The sequence below is a fragment of the Mus caroli genome, chromosome 16, assembly GCF_900094665.2.
Source record: "Mus caroli chromosome 16, CAROLI_EIJ_v1.1, whole genome shotgun sequence".
NCBI classification, from domain to species: domain Eukaryota; kingdom Metazoa; phylum Chordata; class Mammalia; order Rodentia; family Muridae; genus Mus; species Mus caroli.
In genome coordinates, this window is record NC_034585.1 from 32,464,541 (window position 1) to 32,486,066 (window position 21,526).

At 48.9% G+C, this 21,526-nt stretch overlaps 1 protein-coding gene across 2 annotated transcripts in view; it reads right to left on the reverse strand.

Annotated features, from left to right (window-relative positions):
- Positions 1 to 21,526, reverse strand: part of Pdia5 (protein disulfide isomerase family A member 5) — an 85,704-nt gene that overhangs the window by 20,658 nt on the left and 43,520 nt on the right. For both annotated transcript variants that reach the window (XM_021185452.2, XM_029470301.1), the window contains 4 exons: positions 19,668 to 19,735; positions 11,738 to 11,829; positions 11,578 to 11,649; positions 4,538 to 4,674 (listed from right to left, as the gene is read on the reverse strand). In XM_021185452.2, coding sequence (XP_021041111.1) covers positions 4,538 to 4,674; positions 11,578 to 11,649; positions 11,738 to 11,829; positions 19,668 to 19,735 — 369 coding nt within the window. The remainder of the gene's footprint in view (positions 1 to 4,537; positions 4,675 to 11,577; positions 11,650 to 11,737; positions 11,830 to 19,667; positions 19,736 to 21,526) is intronic.

Sequence of the window (21,526 nt, forward strand, 5' to 3'; positions counted from 1 at the left end):
TTTAGGGCATGATGGCACACAAATCTATATACGCACTGACAAAGGGGCCAGTTTGACTGTATGTTAAGTTAAAAACAAGGGAAAGGAGGAGGAGACGTGACTCAGCAGTGGAGAGCATTTGCTGTTCTGGCAGAGGACCTGGGTTTGGTTCCTGGCCCCGACATGGTGGCTCACAGCCGTCTGTAACTCCAGTATCAGGGAATCCAACGCACTCCCCCAGGTACCAGGCGTGTATATAGTGCACATGTATACATGCAGGTAAAATACTCATAGGTGGAAAATAAATCAAAAGATTATTTTAAAAAGAGAAAAATCAAAAGGAAAATATTAGCAAAATGATGCCTCCAAATGGAACAGTTGGGTCTGGAAATGGACTGGAAGCAGTTTTGCATTGCTCGGTCATTAATATTTCTCCATATTTGTGGAGGTACTTTCCCTCAGGCATTCCAGGAGAGGTGCAGACACCAACACAGGGGCTGGGAGGTGAGGTTCCACTGGGAGCATGCTTCATTTGCACTCAGAAAGCCCTGGGTTTGACCCCTTGAATTACAGACCTGGACAGCTTATGCCTGTAACCTCCACACTTGAGGGATGGAGATAGGAAGGTCAGGAGTTCAAGGTTATCCTTGACTGCATTGGAAGTCTGAGGCCTAGAGCTAGACTTCCATGATGCAGCATTCATGCTAAGCCCTTCACGGTGGGGTGTGTGTGTGTGTGTGTATGTGTGTGACTGAGGCAAAGGAGGATTAGATGCTCAAGGGCTGCAAAGCCAGATTCTGCCAACACATAAACCTCTCTCAGCCCTTTGCTTACATTTGCACTGCCCCCCCAGGAGGTCCAGTCCAGCTCCTGCAGAGTAAGGCCCAGGGACAAACCTGGCTCTAAACCAGGTGACTACAGCTAGCCCATGTAGAGGGTCTTGGTAGGTTCTAGTCATTCAATGACTGCCCAAGCACTCCTGCTCTGGAGTGTCTGTATGGCTTGCTGGGAGGGAGGGAAGGAGGATGGGGGGAGAAAAAAAACCAAGAAGTCACTGGGCAAGCTGAGGCAGAAAGGTGAGGAAGCTGGGAGCCAACACGTTTCAAGGTCAGTCCGACTACAGAGGACTGACAATACACAACAACCAGGGCCCGTATGCCTGTCCCTCCAACAGCTCAGGAGCATGGTCTACAGGCACGTATACAGGCATAGAAGAAAGCTACAGGCACCAAACACAGGACACACCACGGCAGCTGAGGGTTGCCTGGCTCTCCTGCTTGGGTAGGCATAGGTCGGGAGGAAAGCAGAAGGCCCTCTCTCCCTAGCCACTCAAAAGGAGCCCAGGACAGAACTAACCATTGTCCCAGCTCTTAGCACACGTACGGAAGTAACAGTGCAAGGAAAGACTGTATGTTTCACTGGGAGTAGGCTGGGAGGAAGCTCGACATTCTTCCCCATATGTCCCTGGATTGGTTACCTATAAAACTGCTGAGAGTCATCCGAAACAAGTTTGTTTATTATTTTCATGTAAGCTTTCACCCCTTCAGTCTACTGTGCTGTTTTTAAAAAGTCAGCTCTTGGGCTGGTGAGATGGCTCAGCGGTTAAGAGCACTGACTGCTCTTCCAAAGGTCCTGAGTTCAAATCCCAGCAACTACATGGTGGCTCACAACCATCCGTAATGAGATCTGACTCCCTCTTCTGGAGTGTCTGATGACAGCTACAGTGTACTTACATATAATAATAAATAAATAAATCTTTAAAAAAATAAAATTTAAAAAGCCAGCTCTTTTAGCTGGCTGTTCTTAAGCAACAATGAACTTTGTAGTTCTGAAAGTCTGTCACTTTGCAATTCTGAAAGTCTGTCTTGATGCTCACAGCTTGGTGTTTAGATGTTGAGTACAACCAAGTATACACTCTCCAGACAGGCCCAGCCACAGGGCATGCACGAGGCCACTTCCCCCAGGTGGGCCCATCCTGTTCCATTCTCCTTCTCACAGTCAGAAGAGCAACTCACTCACTGAACAACTTCTTAAGAGCTCACTCTGATCCTGTAACCCTGCCCAGGAACCAAGCCCAGCACAGCCAACCAACCGAGCTCAGCAGACTCCATGGTTTGCTGTGGTGACAGAATCCAATTCAGTTTGCCTATGTCTTTGAGAGGGTCTGCCTTCCTGCCACTCTCTACATGGCCTAGCACTGACACCTGAAACCCTCTTTGACTTTCAGGATTCGCCATCTCTTTATGAGAGAAACTCAGGATCACTCTGTAGGCCTTCAGCCTCTTGGTGGGGTTTTGGGAACACCCTGGCTCAAAGTCCAAAGCCAGACAACTAAGAGAGCATGCTCCCCGTGGAGCCCACCCTGAGCTCTGACTCTCCTTTACACCGAGAGGTCTCAGCCCTTCCTAGGCTGAAAGGCACAGATCCCAGTGAGGGAAGATGGTCTAGAGAGTACACCATTTAATGCAGAGCCACCAGCAGTGTCTGTCTAAGGGGACGGACGTCAGCAAGCAGCTCAGCAGGAAGTGAGCCCACGCCGCTGCATGAACCCATCCCTCCCCATGCAGGAAAGCAGCGGTAAGGACCACTGATGCACACATAGACGGGGCGTGAGTGGGCATCCTTGACTGGCCAGAAGAACAGACACATGAAGGAGAACACGCTGAAGTTGTTCTTCCATCCACAACTCTGAGACAGGCCAGGGAAGTGTATGTTACCTTAGGCGTGGGTGGGGATGGAGGCAGTGCGGCCTGATGTCCAGGCAGTGAGTATCTCTAAGGTATCGCTAACCTTAGGGATACCCTTAACTAAGACCCACAATCCCCACCCCATAAGGTCTCACGCTGTACCACCCCATAAGGTCTCACGCTGTACTAGGGAGTCTGGCTTCAAACTCCCCCAGGGGCTGGGATTACAGATGTATGCCATCTTGCTTTGCTCCTTAAGCAGTAGGGCCAAACAAGACTTCAAGCCTAAAGAGTCTTGGGGAAAAGAAATGTTTTTGAGCTTTTTGTCTGTTTTCTAGAACTAGAAACAAACCACAGGAAACTCTTTCTTCGGGATTCTCAAAAATCTGGCTTTTGTTTGTTTTGTTTTGTTTTGTTTTGGGGTTTCTTTTTGAGACAGGGTTTCTCTGTGTAGGCCTGGCTGTCCAGGAACTCTGTAGACCAGGCTAACCTTTAGCTCATAGAGATCTGCCTGCCTCTGTCTCCCAAGGGCTGGGATTAAAGGCGTGCACCAGCACCATCTGGCTGAATTTGGCACTTTTAAGAAAAACATAAAATGTTAGGGGAATTCATAGTAACAGTCCCTCAAGGGGTCAGGCTAGACCTTGTTGTCCCTCCCATCCCCATTCAACGGCCAGTAAAGACGAAAGCAGCACAGGATTCACAAATAGTGGACATTCTGTGAAGATCTTATCTGCAAGGCAGTGCTAATCACACTCATTTGGTGCCACTGCGCTGGTAAGATGAAAGACGACCCATCCGGAAGTCACTCTGTTAGCATGAACACCTTACGCCCACAGGATTAACTGATCACGCATCTTCCTGCTCCTGGGGTGTCTCTATAGTTCTATGTCTTCTCCCCTCTCACACTGCGATACTGCAATTCTGGCACTCATCTGTGAAGCACGGAATTCTTGGTTTGTTTTTGTTTTTTTCTTCTCTATAAGCTTTTTCCACTCATAATCACTGGGCCCAAACTGGAGGCAGAAGGTTACAAGGGCAGAGCATCTCACATGGAATATGGGCATACCTAGTCCCAGGCCAGCTCATCTCCTTTTGGGTGTGGCCAGCCCTTCTCAGAAGACCCTGGAAACTCCACACAGGGCTGACATCCTTTGTTCTCCCTCTCAGGAGCAGCCCCCATCTCTTGAAGCCACATATTCAACCTTCTGTTCTCCACAGCACAGAGAGGGCACAGGCTCAGAAAGACTCGAGGCTACATGCCTTCTAGCCATTCTTGAGCGCACCAGAGACTGGGATTCTCTATGATCATCTCAGTCTGGGCATATGGACCAGCAAGGGGCACTCTAGATGTCAGCCTCACTGCCTGCTCAGCTACCAGGCAAGGGCAGGCCCTCTCTGCACCTTGGACCCACCCTAGGTAAATGGAGGGCCAGTTATCTTAGGACATACCCGGTCTGACTCCTCAGCCCTTGCTGGCTTCAGGGAGGACACTCAAGCTTATGGGGGATGGAGCTTCTCTGAGTTCTGCCAAGGGACACTTGTGATTATGTATATAGCATTCAGCCTGCATATACACCTGCAGGCCAGAAGAGGGCACTAGATGTCATTATAGATGATTGTGAGCCACCATGTGGTTGCTGGGAATTGAACTCAGGACCTCTAGAGGAGCAGCCAGTGCTCTTAACCTCTGAGTCATCTCTCCAGCCCCTGATCAGGACGTTTGTGCTGTTCTGATGGAGATACAGGACAGGTGCATGAGCTGAGGACAGACACCATGTCAGCTCCCACTGCATTGCCTATCTAACAAGTCCCAAGGCAGTGTCCTACTCTGGGGAAGGGGGAGGTAGGGGCAGCAGCGTTCCACTCACATGGGGCGTGGAACATGACGAGGACAGAGGAGTGCTCCTTCACAAACTGGTCAAAGTCTTCATCGGTCAGGTGATAAACGGAGCCGCCCTCATCTGCCCAGGGAGTCTCGGGGACCTGGGGCTGTGGTGGCAGTGGACTGGAAGACCAAAGAAACAGGCAGAGCTCAGAGCAAGCCCTGGGGTCTGAACAGCCCTTATCCAATCAAATCCAGCCCCCTGGACACATAGCTCCCACACCAAGGCCTTTTATGCACTGGAAACTGGATCCAGAGATGGATGGAGAGGGACTGCCCTGCCCATCTCTGCCTCCTCCCTAAGCAGAAAGGTACTTAGCTGATACCCAGTGCGCATGGCCACATGGCTGTTGCTTGCTACAGCTTTCTGAGACAGCTCAGGGAATCTTATTTTCCCCGGGAGGGTTTGCTAGCTTCTTCAAGGTAGCGCAAACTTCCAGTGAGTTGGCAAGAGCAAACAGCTACGGTGCCCAGTGAGCACTGTGGAAGCTGGATGCCCTGCTCTGAGCCACCCACTGGTAAGACACAGGAGGAAGAAAGAAGTGAGGCTAAAGGACAGGAAAGAGTTCTCTGGTTGGGAAAGCAGAAGGTGTGAATGGGGGCGGGGTGGGGAGGTGAGCACTGAGCCAGAGGGAGACCAGGTTGGTGGTATACACCCCACCAGAATCTGCACTGCCTTACTAATCCTTCTAGAGGCGGAGAACAAACGTTCTCCGAGCCCTCATCAACTCACTGGCTGCCAAACCCTGGCAGTTACCTGATCTTTCAGGAGCCTGTTTGCTTCACAGAGAACCACACATCAGTGTCTATAGCCCCTAGTGCTAAGTGGAGGGAAGGCTCCCAGGTACCAACTTCCCGCCAGGATGAGATGGTCGGTGACATGAGAGCCCTGCTGCTTTACTGCCCAGTACCTTTGCCAAAGCACCTCAACTGCAGCTTTGAAAAAAAAACCCTTTGGATGACAAATGTGAATAGACAAGCGCTGTTCCCTGCCTGTAAGTGCCGACAGCAGGGAACACTGCAGTGCTCCAGCAGGCAGGGCTGGAGAATTAATCAGAGAAGAGCGACTCGGGCTCACAGAGAAGCACAAGCTGGTTCAGAGTCTATGAAGACTATGCTGGCTCTGTGGACTGAGCTGCCCTAAAAGCCTCAGTCTCGCTGGTCTCCAGAGAGAGAGTGCGGCAAAGCCTTTGGTTGCTTTGCTTACTCGAAGTCAGATTGTAACTAGCCTGGCTAAAGAGCTATACTTGAGGCTCTCAATCTGACGATCAGACTGTGAACAAGGGAGTCCAGAGACACAAGAATTCCTCTGGAATCTCATGCCAGGGAAAAGGAAAGGGCGCTAGTTGGAGCAGGAACCGGGATTCCCTGAAACAGATTTCATCCAGTTCTACAGTACACACTGAAGCCTAGAGGACGATGGGTCAATAGTTGGCAGGACCAAGTTTGGTCAGGACTGCTTTGGAGTATCCTTGGTCTTCTATTCAAATAATCATCTCACATCAGAACCCCAAAAATAGACTGGGGTGGGGTGGGGGTAGGGGTTGCTAAATCCCTTTGTTGCTCCTCCCAATGCGGCCACGTTGGAAAAAAAAAAAAAAACTCTCCCTTTCTGCTTTCCACTTATTTACTTTTGTTTTTGTTTTTTGAGATAGTGTCTCACTATGTGCTCTGGCATCCTGGAATTTGCTACGTAGTCCAGGCTGGCCTGCCTCTGCCTCCTGAGTGCTGGGATTAAAGGTGTGCTTTACCACATTGGTCTGCTTTCCACTTTTAATTCAGTTCTTTCACTGCTTACTGAGGATGGGAGGTAGGACCGGACTTGGGACACAGGTCGTGATCCCCAAATTCTATAACAAGAAGGTACTGGCGGTAGATTCAAGCACTGGGAAATCACCAGCCAGGCACCAGTTCCATGATATCTGGCTTCTTATATCTGGGCTCAAACTACCAACCCCCCAATGAATATCTACAGCAGCCGGATGTGGTAGTGACACCTTTAATCCCAGCAGAGGCAGGTAGATCTTTATGAATTCAAGACCAGCCTAGTCTACACAGCAAGTTCAGGCCAGCCAAAGCTACATAGTGAGGTTCTAGCTCAATCACAGTAATAAGTTAATTTTAAAACGTTGTCTATAGTGGATGATTTGCTATGCAGAAAGTAGGGGTCAGGGAGTATACGCCTCAGTAGGGGAGAGTTAGGTACACTGTCAACCGTCTCTGCAAGTGGAGGGCTGAGCGCCGAAGAGGAATGCGTATTCTTCAGGCAGTAGCATGGACAGACTGCTGGCCAGGCACACAGCCATCTATGATCTACTAGCTCTTGTATGAAGAGGGGAGGTAAACTGCTCCTGTTTGCATCGGCTAGGAAAAAAGACCCCGAGACCTTACAAGAAAGAAGCTGAGGGGCTGGAGAAATGGCTCAGTGGTTAAGAGCACTGACTGCTCTTCCAAAGGTCCTGAGTTCAATTCCCAGCAACCACATGGCTCACAACCATCTGTAATGGGATCTGATGCCCTCTTCTGGTGTGTCTGAAGACAGCTACAGTGTACTCATTCATATACATAAAATAAAATCTTTAAAAAAAAAAAAACAAGAAAGAAGCTGAAGCTGTTACTTCTAGGTGGGACAGGGATAGCAGGAAGGGAGAAGAGAGCAGAAGTTAACGCCTCCCAATGCATACTGGAGTATCTTAGAGGTTTTGAAAGTTATATGAATGTAATCTAGTTTAAAAAAAAATCAAAGTAATTTTAAAAACTCCACCAGAGTTATTGAGAACCTAACAATATAAGATGCAAAAGCTATGTCTTGGCAGCGTGGTAAGAAAGATCCAGATCCGGAGAAGCTCCCACTTTAGAGACTACCCTAAAACCACAAAGGGGTTTTGTTTGTTCTGAACATAGAGTAATCCCACAGAAATGAAAACAACAGGAAATGCAAAGGAAAGAAGTCGCTACAATTTCCGGAGCTAGGAAAAAAAAAAAAATCACCCAGGCAGCAGAAGCCACATCTTTGAAGCTGGGGTAAAAATGGGGTTGTCACTATAATTGCTCCTGAGAAGCACACATGCCACAAACAACTGGGGGATTAAGAGAACACTACAGGAAGGGCTCACTTGTAGGAGAATGTGCACAAAAGAGGGGGCGAGAAAGCGGAAGGAGCTATCCACGCCAACCCAGGCAGCCAGCTCTCTACAAACAGGATCCCTCCCTCTCCGTCCTATATCTTGTACCCCACGCATAACAGACAGCTAATAAAGGCTCACCAAGTAAAGAATGAAGAAACCTGGCTAAAGGACACAGAGGTACATGGATGTCCGTGAGTTCTAGGCCAGCCTGGTCTACATACTGAGTGCCAGGCTGGGATTACACAGTGAGACTCTCTCTCAAAAACTAACCTAATAAATAAATAAATAAATAAATAAATAAAAATTTAAAAGGCCCTCTGAATAGAGAAATTATAATTTATTTTCTATATCTCTGAAGGAACGACAACCAGTAGAAACTCCAAAGAGGAGCCTGTGTAACTCTCCTCAGCAGACAGCAGAAGCAGCGGTGACAGCAGCTGTACTGTCATGCCTATGACCCCAGGAGCCTAGCTAAGCAACTCCAGCTTAAAACATCTACCAGACAATGGCCTTTTTACAGCTATTTCTCTGGTCCTTCCATATGGACAATGGGTAGGAGATGCTCCGTAAGTTTACAAAAGACTACCTAGACATTCCTAGATAGTCACGGATAACTTGAACTCAAAATGAGGCAAAGGACTGGGGTTGTAGCTCAGGGGATAAAAGTGCTTAGTATACAGTGTGAAGATCTGGGTTCAAATCCCCAGAGCCCCTATAAAAAGCCAGGCATGTTCTTATGTAACTAAGTCCAGTACTCTGGAAGGTGGACACAGGAGGCTCACGGGGCTTGCTAGCTGCCAGCCTAGCTCTAGATGTGCTGAGAGGCCCTGTTCCACGGGAATAAGGCAGAGAGTGATAGGGCAAACAGTCGACATCTCCTCTGGCCTCTGCACGTGCATTTGTTCTCGAACAGGCCACACACACACACATGCACGTACGCACAAACACAACACACTCTTACAAATCCACACAACTTAAAAAGCAAGAACAGTGAGGTAAAGGACATAAATGCTGAGGCATGATAGCCATCTCCTCAGTACCCTTCCAGGACTCTGACTTTCAGGCTCTAAAGATCAGACAGAGTATCTGTCTTGGGCTCTCCCATAAGGACTGAAAAGGCCACCCATTAGCTCATCTTGGGGAGATGTGTGAGTCACAGTAATAGAAATGCAACTTGGAGCAGCAGGAGGCAAGAACACTTGGTGTCTGCTAATTCAGTCTGCCTATGATTGGTAAATAAAGGCTGAAGTGTACAGCTAGGCCAAAATGGATGACTGTCTACACCCCCTACCTGCCTGCCACACCCAACTCAGAGACCTCTAGAATGACGAGGGGGGTGCAGGTCGTATGATGAGTGTCTACTCCAGAGCCCTTGTGCCCACAGAGGCCAGGCCTGATTCTAGGGAGGGCAGGTTCTCTCTGGGACTTTGGACATTACTGGGACAAACAGCCAGGATGGATATACCCCAATCTTTTAATTCTTGGCTGTACAGAGACCCTGGAGAACAGCTTAGCACCAGGGCAGTGGGTTAGATGAGGTCCTATATTGCCCACTAGGATTGAGGGAACCCGTAAAGACTTAAAATACAAGAGACAAGGAGGACCACATATGGAGCTGGACACACACAGTGGAACGTCTAGAAGGAAACTCACCTCCAAATATCTCTGGGTAATAGGGCACAGAAGTACCTTCCCCTCACACTTTAAAAGTATTTTTCTACGAGAAACAGCTTACTTGCAAACCATTAACTCAGAAAAACACTTAGAAATTCAAGGTAGTCGGCAACAGGGGTACATGGCTGACTTTTGCTGGGGCATGAGGTCAGCAGCTCACTGTGTGTCTTGAAAGAAGTGGCCTATCTCTTCCTACTTGGGGAAGGCACTGCGGTGTGCTCTAACACTGAGTGTTCACACCTGTCTAGAGTGTGGCTTCAAGGAGCCCAATTTTTCCTTCCTGATAGTTGGCAGCTTCTCTGGCATTTTGAGACTACAGATACACAGGGCTGACAGCAGGGGTCCCTGACCCAGAGGAGAAGAGAGGAGGTGGGAAGGAGAAGGTGTGGTCAGAAGTGATCCAGGCAGGCAGCCTGGAAGTGGGCAGATCAGGTCAGTGGGGTTGGGGGTTGAGGGGCTGGGGGAGGGGGAGAGCAGGTGGATATATTGAGGCAGAGAGAGGCTGGAGGATAGGTAGCAGGCAGGCTCTAGTGGAGAGACCGCAGCCTCCACAATGAACCTCCACTGATGAGAAAACCCCATGTTTATGATCGCTGGCCACTCTGAATGCATCTCCCTCACCTCCATCCCCCCACCCCTAAACAAAACCTTATCCTTCAGAGAAAGAGGCCAGGGTGTTTTGAAATGAGAAAAGGTTAGAGACGGGGGAGGGAAGCAGGCAGATTTTATGCTCCGGTGACAAATGAGATTGCTATTTGTTGAAACCTTTTCCCAAGGCGGATGGAGATATGTCAGGCTGTAGGGGAGTACACGCTTATTATCAAATGAAAAAGGGAAATGGGAAAGGGAAGGTTAAGACAATGAACACATAGTAACAGGGGCTGCAAATGAAGCAACCATCAGGGACGGAGATGTGGAAATGCTTCCAAAAGATAAAAGCTACGCAAACACAGGTGGACTGGTGCTTCATCTCCTGGACTCCTGGGAGTTGAGAGAGACAGGGCCTCAACCTTCAGAACTCCAACAGAAATCCTTAGGGTTTTGGTTTGGTTTTTTAATACAAAAATCCATTCTTTTCACAATTTCTGAAAATACATGCCTTGAACCTCTAACGAATAACTAATTCTTTAACCCTAGGGTTTGCACTCGGGATCCCTAAGGTAAAGATGCCAATATATATTAATGAGCTGCTGACTGGAGAAGGGATGAACTCTGAGCAAGTGGGATGCCAGGGTGTCTCCTGGGGAGCTGGGTCAGCTGTCCTGCCACCTACCATCTCGGGCAAGATGCTCCATCTCTCAGCCATGAAACAAGGTAAAACCACCTTCCCGTCAGTGTCTATAGTAACAAGAGTACTGGGCAAGAAGCTCTGCTGGGTGCTTACAATGGGGTCTGCCACAAAGCAGAACCCCCAAACTGTAGCTTCCATTCCTACATGGATGCACAAATAACCGCACATGGGAGCAGGGTGGGTACTGGGGAACGGGTAGTCTGAGGGCTCTAGGAAGGCTCTGGTGAGGTTGGGCTTATGTTAGGAAGACTGGCATGCTCAGTGGGGTGACAGACAAGACACAGCAGCTGGCCTGGCTCATGTTACCTGAGGTGAGGGGTGGGGCTGGCAGAACTGTGGGATTTGATGTCCAGAGATGTAATCATAATATAAAACAGGGTTTGACAGTTGCCACAAAGCAGAGTTGGGAAGGGGTGTCTCAGAGTCAAAGGCATTACAGTGTTCCAGAGTAGCTTCACAGCATCTGATACAGTGTTGTTTTTTAAATAAGCACTCAAGTGACAGTCCTATTTTCAGAGAGACCTCCACTGAACTCTCTCAAACTTGACATGCAGGGTGAGAAATACTTCCATCCGTCACACAGTGGGGGGGGGGGGGGAAGGGGGTTCTCAATAGAAAGGGAAGACTTCTGACTTGACTATGCCAAGGGAATCAACAGGTTGGATAGCCCCTCCCCATGAAGAAAGAGAGGGAGGGGCAGACCCTAGACAGGCCCCATCATCACAGATCAACAGCTCAGCAAGTCCTCATAGCTCCTGCACTCCCTACCACAGGTGCCCATGGGAAGATCAGCCATGCAGGCAATATATCCATCAGCCTTCCCCATCCCTGACCTCTTCTCCGGCACAGCCCTGTGAGTGAGGGGCTACCCTCAGCACTGAAGATGCTCCCAACCCAATCCCTGATAGACCCAAACACAAACGCCCAACTCACTTCTTCAACCACTCCACGATGTCCTCAGCCGTGGACCCATAGTTCTCATACGGGAACAGAAACCGCCCCTTCCTGTGAAAATCGGGAGACAAAAAGGCTCAGCGAGGGACATCAGTGCCATCAGGGGGCAGCACACTCCAGAAGGGATGGGGAGACTTACTCGAAATAGCAGATGGTAGGGTAGCCGCGGACATTGTACTCTTCCTTGATGTTCTCGAACTCTGATGGGTAGACGTTCATCCCAGCCAGGACCTGAAAGGACAGACACTGCTCTCCAACCTGCACCTCCGTGCATGGGACAAAACCTTGTCAGCTGGTGTGCAACTGGGGTAAAAGGGCTGTATGAACCAGCCCAAACAATAATGGAGAGCTTTGGAAAAGCCAGGCATCGGGGGTTCCAGGGCTGCCCTCCAGACAGCTGCTCCACAAGAATGTAGGAAGTTTGGCCTGGTTCTTTCTCCCACCCCCATGGTTCCAGAATTAAGACTCAGACTCAAAATATATTTACAAATACCTTAGCCACATAGCTAGGCTCTTCTCTGACTAGATCATAACTTAGATGAACCCATTTAAGTCTAATCTTCATTCTGCCACATGGCTGGTCACCTGTTCTCAGGTACTAGTGTCGGTGTGGTCATACCTTTCCAGGCGAATCTCCCGTACCTGCTCTATCCCAGAATCCTTTCTGCCTCCCAGATGCCCCACCTTCTATTCCACCCTTTCCTATAGGCTGTAGGGTTTTTAATTGATAATTGAGATGTACGGATGCATCGTTCTAAGCTGTGGGAAGAGTGACTTTTGGACACACTGAGCCTCTCTACGAGGGCCTTGGACATCTTCCTGGATGTCTCGTGTCCCATCTTCAGGCTGCCCACCTAGGCTTGATATAGTAGTCTCAGACTCCATTTCTCTTATGTGGGTCAGGAGACCGTGGCTCTCATGGTACATGAGAGACGAGGTATCCACAGGCCTGCACAACCTCTCCCCACTCCTGAACTTGCTATGTGACTCCTCTCTTTCTCTTTGCAAGGCCCAGACCCCTGAATTGGAATGGAAAGCCAGGGAAGCTGTGTTACTATTACGTGACTCAGTACTAAGAACAATGCAGAATGCAGATGCCCTTCCAACATGGGGCTGGAGTGGGCGATACAACTCTGAGTCTATTCTCAGGACAGACTGTTGGGTGATAAGACACAGGAAAGCTAATTACAGAGCAGAGACACACAGGGCTGAAGGGAGAGAGCATAAACGGTAGTCCAGGAAGCTAGACAGCGCCGACGCTAACATACGGACACATAGAAAGAAAAGGAGCCCGGTGACTCTGGTTGGCAATGACCTTGATCCCAGTGTTTGTATCCATTACGAGCAGTGTGGCTTCTAGAAAGACACTCAGCCCCCGAGGCTCCTTGTTTGAAAAGTGTAGGTGATGTGACAATTACAGACCTCTTCAGGGAACAGAAGGTGACAAGCCAGGTCAAAGATTTTAAATACAAACTGGTGTTCCATGATGTCCAAGTCCTTATTTCCTATGAGCCTTGATCGTACTGTCATGCTGACTGTGCCTTCAGCCCCTTCGGCCCCAGAAGTATCCGAGTGTTTCTTTCCAAGTGTTTTAAATACCTAGCTTAGCACCTGGCATACAGCAGACACATAATAAGTGCTTGCTAACGGTTTCCCTGCCAATCTGTTTTGGGATGTTGTAAAGAAACACAAGAGGAATAAGCCTGACATAGAACTGCGCAGGAGCCCTGGAGCTCTCTAAAGCCACCGTGCTCACTCCATTCTCCAAATTGACTCTGTCTGTTCCAGTAATATTTGTCTTCTCCAAGGTTCCGTCTTCCTGTCTAATTGATCTCCTTCACGTCAGTGCACATTTGCCACAAGATTAATAGCACACATCCTCTTCTTTCATTGCATCGCTTCTCCGCACCAAACTTTACAATCCTAGGAACACAGGCGGAAATCCAACTCTGTACTCAGCCCATATGCTCCCTGTCTCCATTCTGAATCCTACTTTCTGACAAATCTCTTAATTGTACACCTGCTAGGTTCTAGAATTTTTTTTTTAAACCAAGGAAGGAGACAGTCTAAGATTTCTGCAGAGGAAGGAGATTGGCCTGTCTGCCTACTCAGACACCTTGCAAAGTGTGCATAATCCTCCTCCTCCCCCCCTTCCCCTCCTCTTCTTCCTCCTCCTATTCCTCTCCCCACCACCACCACCCCCCCCCGCCACCACCAAAGGCTTGAAGTAGTATACCCCATGAGCTCTGGACAGACCCTGGGCTGCAGTCCAAGCTCCCCTCTCAGCCTACACATTTCCCCTGACGAGGCTTGCTGCCTTTCTCATACCTCAGTTCCCTCATCGGCAGCAACTCGTGGGCTTTGATGATTAAGAGACAACCCAAGGGAAATCTGTTTAAACTCAAGATGACTTTGGTGTTTTTGTAAATATTACCAAGTTTATAATCTGCTCACATTTTTAGAGCACACATTGCCTTTGCATTGTCTGGACATTGCATTGATTGCTGAAGATGCCTATTCGCTACCTGTGTGGCTACCACTAAAGATTTAATTCTTCCGTTTAGGCAAAAAAGCAATCTCATTGCCCAGGCAGTCTTTTGAAAACACCCATGCCTGGGGTGCCATTTAATCACAAGATTCCATAGCACGTCTGGGTGACACTGAGTAGTTAATGAGGGGGGTGTATTTGTGTGTGTTTACACTTGCTCACACACTGTAAGAAAGGGTCTCACTGCGAGGCTCTGACTGTCCTGCAATTAACTATGAAGACCATGCTGGCCTTGAACTCAAGAGATTCTCCTGCCTCTGCCTCGACACCACTACACCTAGCAAGATCTGTACTTTGGGAGCAGCACGTAGAAACGCTTTTAGAGTTGGAGTTTTTAAAGTCAAAAAGGAAAAACAGTGCAAGGAAAAGATAAAGAGGCCACAGCTTCTAGCAAACATGCAGTCAGGCTGCCCAACAGGTTCTTCTTCACGTTTAATCCTTGGCTACGAACAAGCACAGAAGCTGCCCAGTGTGGGGAAGATCATAAGCTACTGCTTCAAGTAGGGTCAGATGGCCAAGGGAGATGAAGCAAGGTCTCCAGCAGGACACACGCCTGCAACCCACTCTATGGTTCTACCTAGCTGGACTGAGGAATAAACAGAACCAGAAGAGAGAAGACTATAAGCAAATTAGCCAGAGCCAGCGTTACTTTGGAAAAGGGTTTAGTTGCCAATACATTTGGGACTCCATTCAGATATGGCAGAGAATTACTGAAGTCAAAGAAAGCATTACTGCCCAGCTGCATTGCTGTGAAATACAGTCATTCCTCAGGAATTCCACTGGAGTTAGAAAAAAACACCAGGACACAGAAATCTTGGGATTCTCAGCTCCTCTATGAAAGGGAGTAGCATTTGCATATACCTACAGAGACTCTTTCATAAGCTCCAAATTATCTGCCAAACAGAAGACAATGCAGATGTAAGTAGGTGTGATAGTATATGACTTAAGGGATAAAGAAAAAAAAAGTCTGTACATATTCAATACAAAAGCATTTCCCCGAGAAAGTATCTTAGACCCTCTACTGGATGAACCCACAGATGCAGAGCCCCAGAATACACGGGATGAATGCGCAGGACAGGGCTGGTTGTCAGGGAAGAACTGTAGGTCAGAGGGATCTACAAGGGGATGTCAGTAGCCTTCAACAAACACCGAGGAGGCCAGGCAGAGCCTGATCCAGGATGGTGGATGTAGACAAGATAACGAATGTGAGAAGTATGTTTGCCGAGGTGCAGGTCACACTACTGAGGAGCCAGGCAGCTCAGAAAGGGGCCTGAGGGAGGGCTACTCACAGACCATCAGGCAGAGAGAAGCTGAGTTTTATTTTAAACACTTCATTCAGAAAGAGAGGGGAATCAGACTGCAATGCTGTGTAAGCTACTGGACATGTGGTACTGGAGCTTAGGAGAGGAGCTTGGGCGGAAGCGAGGGAGGGCACAGAGGAGGTCATGGGGGCACTAATGCAAGACAAGGGGAGCACAGGCACGGTCTGTGCCCTGCAGAGAGAAAACAAGCCTTGGAGGCTCCTCCTCCTAGAGGACCTGAAGAATGGATGCAGGGCAGTCACAACCCAGTGGGCTAGCATCCTCTTCATCCCCATTGTAGAGCTAGATCAATGGAGGATCCAAAGCTCAGAAGCTCACCCAAGAACTCCCAGCTAGGCAATGAGTGAGCGCCAGCACTAAGCCTGACCTATGTACGTCTCTTACCAGGCCTGGTCCACTTTGGTTTCACATCCACTCTGGCCTACCGTGGCCAAGGCTAACAAGAAACTGGAGATGCTCAAAGGCCCAGTGGGGTTGTGGGTAAGGGCAAGAGGGCAGCACATTTATGCAGCTGAACCTGGGAGCATCTCAGCTGCTGACCAGTATGTCATTAATTAGCAGCAGGGAGGACTGATGTCCGTGACTCACCACCACTCAATGACAGTGCCGAAGGGTCAGACTTGAGTTTGGAAAATGGCAAAGGTGGCATATCCCTGCTGACCTGTTGTGACTTCCTGTATGACATCATCAGGCTAGACACCTCCCAAGCTCCGTAGCAGAAGATAACTTCTGACCCTTGCCACAGGCACAGCCAGACAAAAGAACTCAAGGATGACAGAGATGGAGAGGAAGGAGGCTGGATGTTTCAGACCAGCTGGATTTTTGCGGTGGGGAGGGCAAGCCTTTGGATCCTGCGGTGAACAGTCTATATGAGCCCCGCTATGCTCTGTGTGCAAAGGCAGAAAGCAATCAACACCTCTGGGTTGCTCAGTCCCCCAGTCCTGTGGCTGGCTTCTGGGAAAGTACCACTATACACGGAGGCCCAGCCCAGAAACCAGGGCTCTTTCCACTTTAAGTAGATGGTGAAGGAACAGAATGTTATAAAAGCCGCTTTCCTAATAAACTAAAATAGAAATGGAACAAAACAAACCTCAAACAAGAAAACACACAAGAAAGGAAACGTGAGTTGACAGATGCCCTGGGCAGAGATAACTCATATATGGCCTTCACTCCACTGCTTAATTCAAGGGCAAGCTTCCCCACTTTTTGATAATGTCTCTAGTCAGTGGTTGCCAACCTTCCCAATGCTGCCACCCTTTAATACAGTTCCTCATGTTGTGGTGACCCCCAACCATAAAATTATTTTCGTTGCTACTTCACAACTGTAATTTTGCTACTGTTAAGAATCTTAATGGTGTTTGTGGTTTCCGATTGTCTTAGTTAGGGTTTTACTGCTGTGAACAGATACCATGAACAAGGCAAATCTTATAAGAACAACATTTAACTGGGGTTGGCTTACAGGTTCAGAGATTCAATCCATTATCATCAAGGTGGGAACATGGCAGCATCCAGGCAGGCATGGTGCAGGAGGAGCCGAGAATTCTACATCTTCATCTGAAGGCTCCTAGCAGAACACTGGCTTCCAGGCAGCTAGGATGAAGGTCCTAAATCCTACACCCACAGTGACACACCTACTCCAACAAATGCCACTCCCTGGGCCAAGCATATACAAACCATAACACCAATGGTCTTAGGTGACCCCTCTGAAAGGGTCATTCAATACCTCACCCAGGGGTTGTGACCCACAGGTTCAGAACTTCAGGTCATGGGTAGAACTAGAATGGGCAACTTTTAGATCTCTAGATTGGACTCAGGAAGGAAAAACAGGTCCCCTGAACACAAGGACACTTCAGGGCCAACTTAACACAACAGCCTGGCATAAGCCCTTGGCCAAAGGCAAAGTCCCTAACCTACAAGCTTCCTTCTTACTGTGTACCTGAGCTTCATAACCAATACTCTGGATTCCTTTAGAAGGAGAGAATATCATTCTAGATAAACACAGAGCCTAAAAATAAGACAAGCCCAGGAGTGATACACCCCCCACTCCCTCATTGGTCAGCATGGACTGGGTACCTTCTATGCCCTATGGTAAGAAAACACACTTGACTTGAACACAGCTCCTGCTTCCAGGAAGCAGATCGTAACTATATTAAATGATAATGTGAGAGGATGGATGCAGAAACAGAGCTGGGCCTGTGGGGGGGGGGGCACAGATAAGTCCTGTGGGAGTGTGGCAGGGCCCTGGGGGGAGGACACTGAGGTGGACAGAGGGGGCAGTGTCTGAGCTTCCTCAGACAAGGTTCAGAAGGTGTATATGGCTGAACCTGGCAAGGGGGTGGGGGTGGTAACTCATATCCTGATTTGAGGCTTGAGTTATTTGTTTGACAGTTTCACAGAGTTTCGAAGTCGAGCTGAGCAGTTCGAAGTGTACACGGGCACAGGCAAGGAGAACATGGTGGGTAATTAAGTCTTTTCTCCAGGCTAAATAATCTTAAAATATGGTATCTATTGAGGCCCCAAAAACGCGCAGTGAAATTTCCCTAGAGTGGTGTATATGTACCTCAAGGCCAAACGTCTTCAGGCAAGCTACTAAAAATTCATTAGTGAGAAGCAGGTAGGACCACAGTGTTGCCCCAGAATGAGGTCACAGAGAAAGCAATGGTTCCTGTAAATCAACCCTGCAGCCCAATTGCAAGCAACCCCCTGTCTACGTGATGCCGCTTACATTGACTTTGAACTAATCCCCACTTAATTTGATCCATAAAGATTGGGATGCTGTTTCAAGACTTCAGATCTCCTATAATGGGATGAGGGCCAGACTCGTTGAGATGGCTCCTCTGATAACCTTCTGTGAGTGGTGTATAGATTTTTCCATGCTCCTAAGAGCAGCAGATGCTTTGCTGGCTGCCACCAAAAATGCTGCTTCTGGTTGAGTGCAGAAATGGACAAACATCCAGAGAAGCAGTCTAAGCAGGGTAGCTATCTGCACACTCAAGTTCACAGCCTCTTTCATATCAGCCAAGAGCTAGAAACGACTCAAATGTCCGCTGAACACTAAACAGATAAGCCATGGGTGTGTGTACATGTGTGTATAATACACAGCTAGTGTGTGTGTGCATGAGTGTAGATGACACAGCTTTAAAGAGGAAATGGTGTCATGTGCTACAACGTGGGTGGACTGGACGACATCATACTAAGCAAAATATGCCAGTTACAAATGATAAATACTGTATGAGTCCACTTTAATGAGGGAATCTAGCCTCAAAATCATGGAAACAGAAAACAGAAAGATTTATATGAAGGGCAGGGGTGAGGAGCAAAGGGGAAGTTCATATGAAGAGCAAGGTTTCAGTTTTATAAGATGAGGACTTGGAGATCTGTTTCACAACAGTGTAAACATACTCAGGTCTTACGTTTATGTGTGTCTGAGATAGTGTAACAAGGGTGCTCCTTACTTGGTCTGGGAAATGGACAGACTCATGGCAGAAGACACGCAGGCAGGCGGGAGGAAGCCCTCTGTGATGGAACTCAGCCCATCTCACCCTCTCAGCTGAATGCTCACATCAGTACCAGCTTGCTCGTTCTGGCTTCTCTGAAGAACTGCTTCCCTAATGGTTTCTCCTCCTGTGTTCCCTAAGAGTACATTTCCCTGGGACCCACTGGCCTCTCTACGCTTTTCTCCTTCCTTTTTTGGGGGATTGTCTATAGTCTTGGTTCTGCAGTTCTCCTGTCTGGGCTTGTTTTCTACGTTCTGCTCTGCTTCCTGCCTCCCCACCCACTAACACAGAGCCCAGAGACCTAGGGCAAGTGTGGTTTCTGTGAACCTGCTCTGAAACCAGGTACAGCTCTGCTCCAGTGCATCCCTAGTACCACCAACCCCCTTCTTTGCCAATGGACTCCCCAGCAACTGCTGCATCCACTTTGGACCCCAATGCCTAAAATACTAGACTTCAGATGTCTGCCCTTGTTCTTTGGCTCTGGTTTGCTGGCTTCCTCATGTGTCATCACCGGCCCTTGACAGGACCAAACACTCCTGCTCTGAAAGCACTGTGAGGTTAGTTCTCCACCTTCACAGAACAGGTCTCAGAAGCAACCTGGGCAGCAGGAGGTAGCCTCACGGCTCAGAGCCTGCCCTCTCCATGCCATCCTGGCCCCAAGTCAGAACACCAGCCCTGCTGCCCCCTCGGCACCTTACTTACAATGTGGCCTCGCACTTGGGTGGCGGCCTTCTGGAAATGTGGCATGATTCTCTTGCACATGCTGCACCCTGATAGGCAGAAGAAAAAACGAAACCCAGTTATAATGATGGCAGACCCTGAGCTCCCCTCCCAGCCCCCAAGCTAAGCCAGAACCACCCACAAACATCCACACCATCTCCACATACATTGGGGATCACAGGGCTTGTCCTGGGCCCTGTGGAACCCAACAGGATAGAAAACAAAGACCTGCTTGCCAAAGAATTTACAGGCACAACACAAGATGGAGGCCCTAGTGTCTCCAGGGATCTCAGATGAGATAAGCAAAGGTGTCAATGAGAAGAGCAAAGCCCACAGTGTTCCAGCGTGGCTGAACAGCTTCACGGCAACGCAGGGAACCAGGACAGATGTTGAGAGCAGCCTCCAACGTGCACAGCTAAAAGATGCCCTTCGTACCCAGCCAGGGATGGCAAATGAACCAGAGTCAAATGCCATTAGAAAGGAAAAATTGTGACTATGAGCACAATGACTTTTGGGACTTTCATGCCTCTTTTCTCTTCCATTTACAAGCATAATTAGACAATAAACTGGAGGCAGCCCCAGCGTGAAAGGTGCTGGCTCCTGCAGGTGGGGAAAGCACTGGACCCAGCACTCGGGACCGAGATGCTAAACTTTACTCTGGCTGCTGATGCCCTTGGCCACATTACCTCCTTTCTGGCAAATGGAGGTGGAAAACAAAGTCGGGACTTCCCTGCTCTGCACAGGAGCCTGTGGCTCGGCCTTCCCAGGTTTCTATGGTCTGAATGGTCACATCCCTTCCTCTCTCGGGGTGGTAATGCATCCACACCAGCATTGGAAGATTTGTGGCAAACATCCACCCCTGCTTCAGAGCCAGCTTGATAGAAACTTGGCCCTGTGTCTAAATCCAAACAGAGAAGGCCACACTTCTGCACTGACCTTATGGGGCACATGATCTAGCTCCTGTAGTCACTAGGAATTGTGACATGCCAAGCTGTTACCGTTTCTGTCCACTAGCCTGCTGCGGAGAAGCTCTGAAAGGTATTATCTGAAGGCCACAGAAACCAAGGCTGACTGGAACTCTAGTCAGGTGGGTTCTCATCTCAAAAGAGCAAGACCATGCCTTGATTGGTGGTGACAGGGTGACAAGCTCACACCCTGGAAGGCTGTAAGCCAAGAATCCAGGTGGGAGGGACTGCTCACTTTCCAAGGGCAGACAGAGGCATGGAGAGAGAATGGGGGTGGGGGGAGAAAAAGAGGGAGTAGGAAGGAGAGGGGGAGAGGAAGAAAGGGAGAGAGAGGAGGGAGTGTCTGTGGGTCTGTTTCTGTGTGTCTGTCTGTCCTCTTCCTGGAACGATCCAACCCTTCCAGGTAACAAGTCTACTACTAGGAGAGACACCGACGCAAAAAATTCTGACAGAACACTACAAATACCCTACAGCCTGCCTGACATTCCTGCCTGACAGATGGGTACACAGATACAACCTCAACCACTGGCTACAAACCCTGAGTGTGTGAAATGGTCCTGGGAAGACTAGTGTCTCTCTTTTGCTGGCTGGTCACCCTGGCATGGACACTCTTAGTGGCAACAAAGGTGGGGCATAATGCTGCCCTTACTGTGGAGACTTCCAAAGGAAGACAGAAACCGGGCTGTTCTCTAGTGGAAGCACACAAGCCATTGCCCAAGGCAGGGAAAGCAATAGATGCACACAGAGAAATGCACTCTGCCCCAGGGAATCAGACTCCATCTGCATCTGACTGTCCCTGACTCCTGAGGGCTATGGGATGATGGTCAAGTGCATTCAGTGTCTCTTGAAGGTTATAGGACTCTGGCTATGCCCATC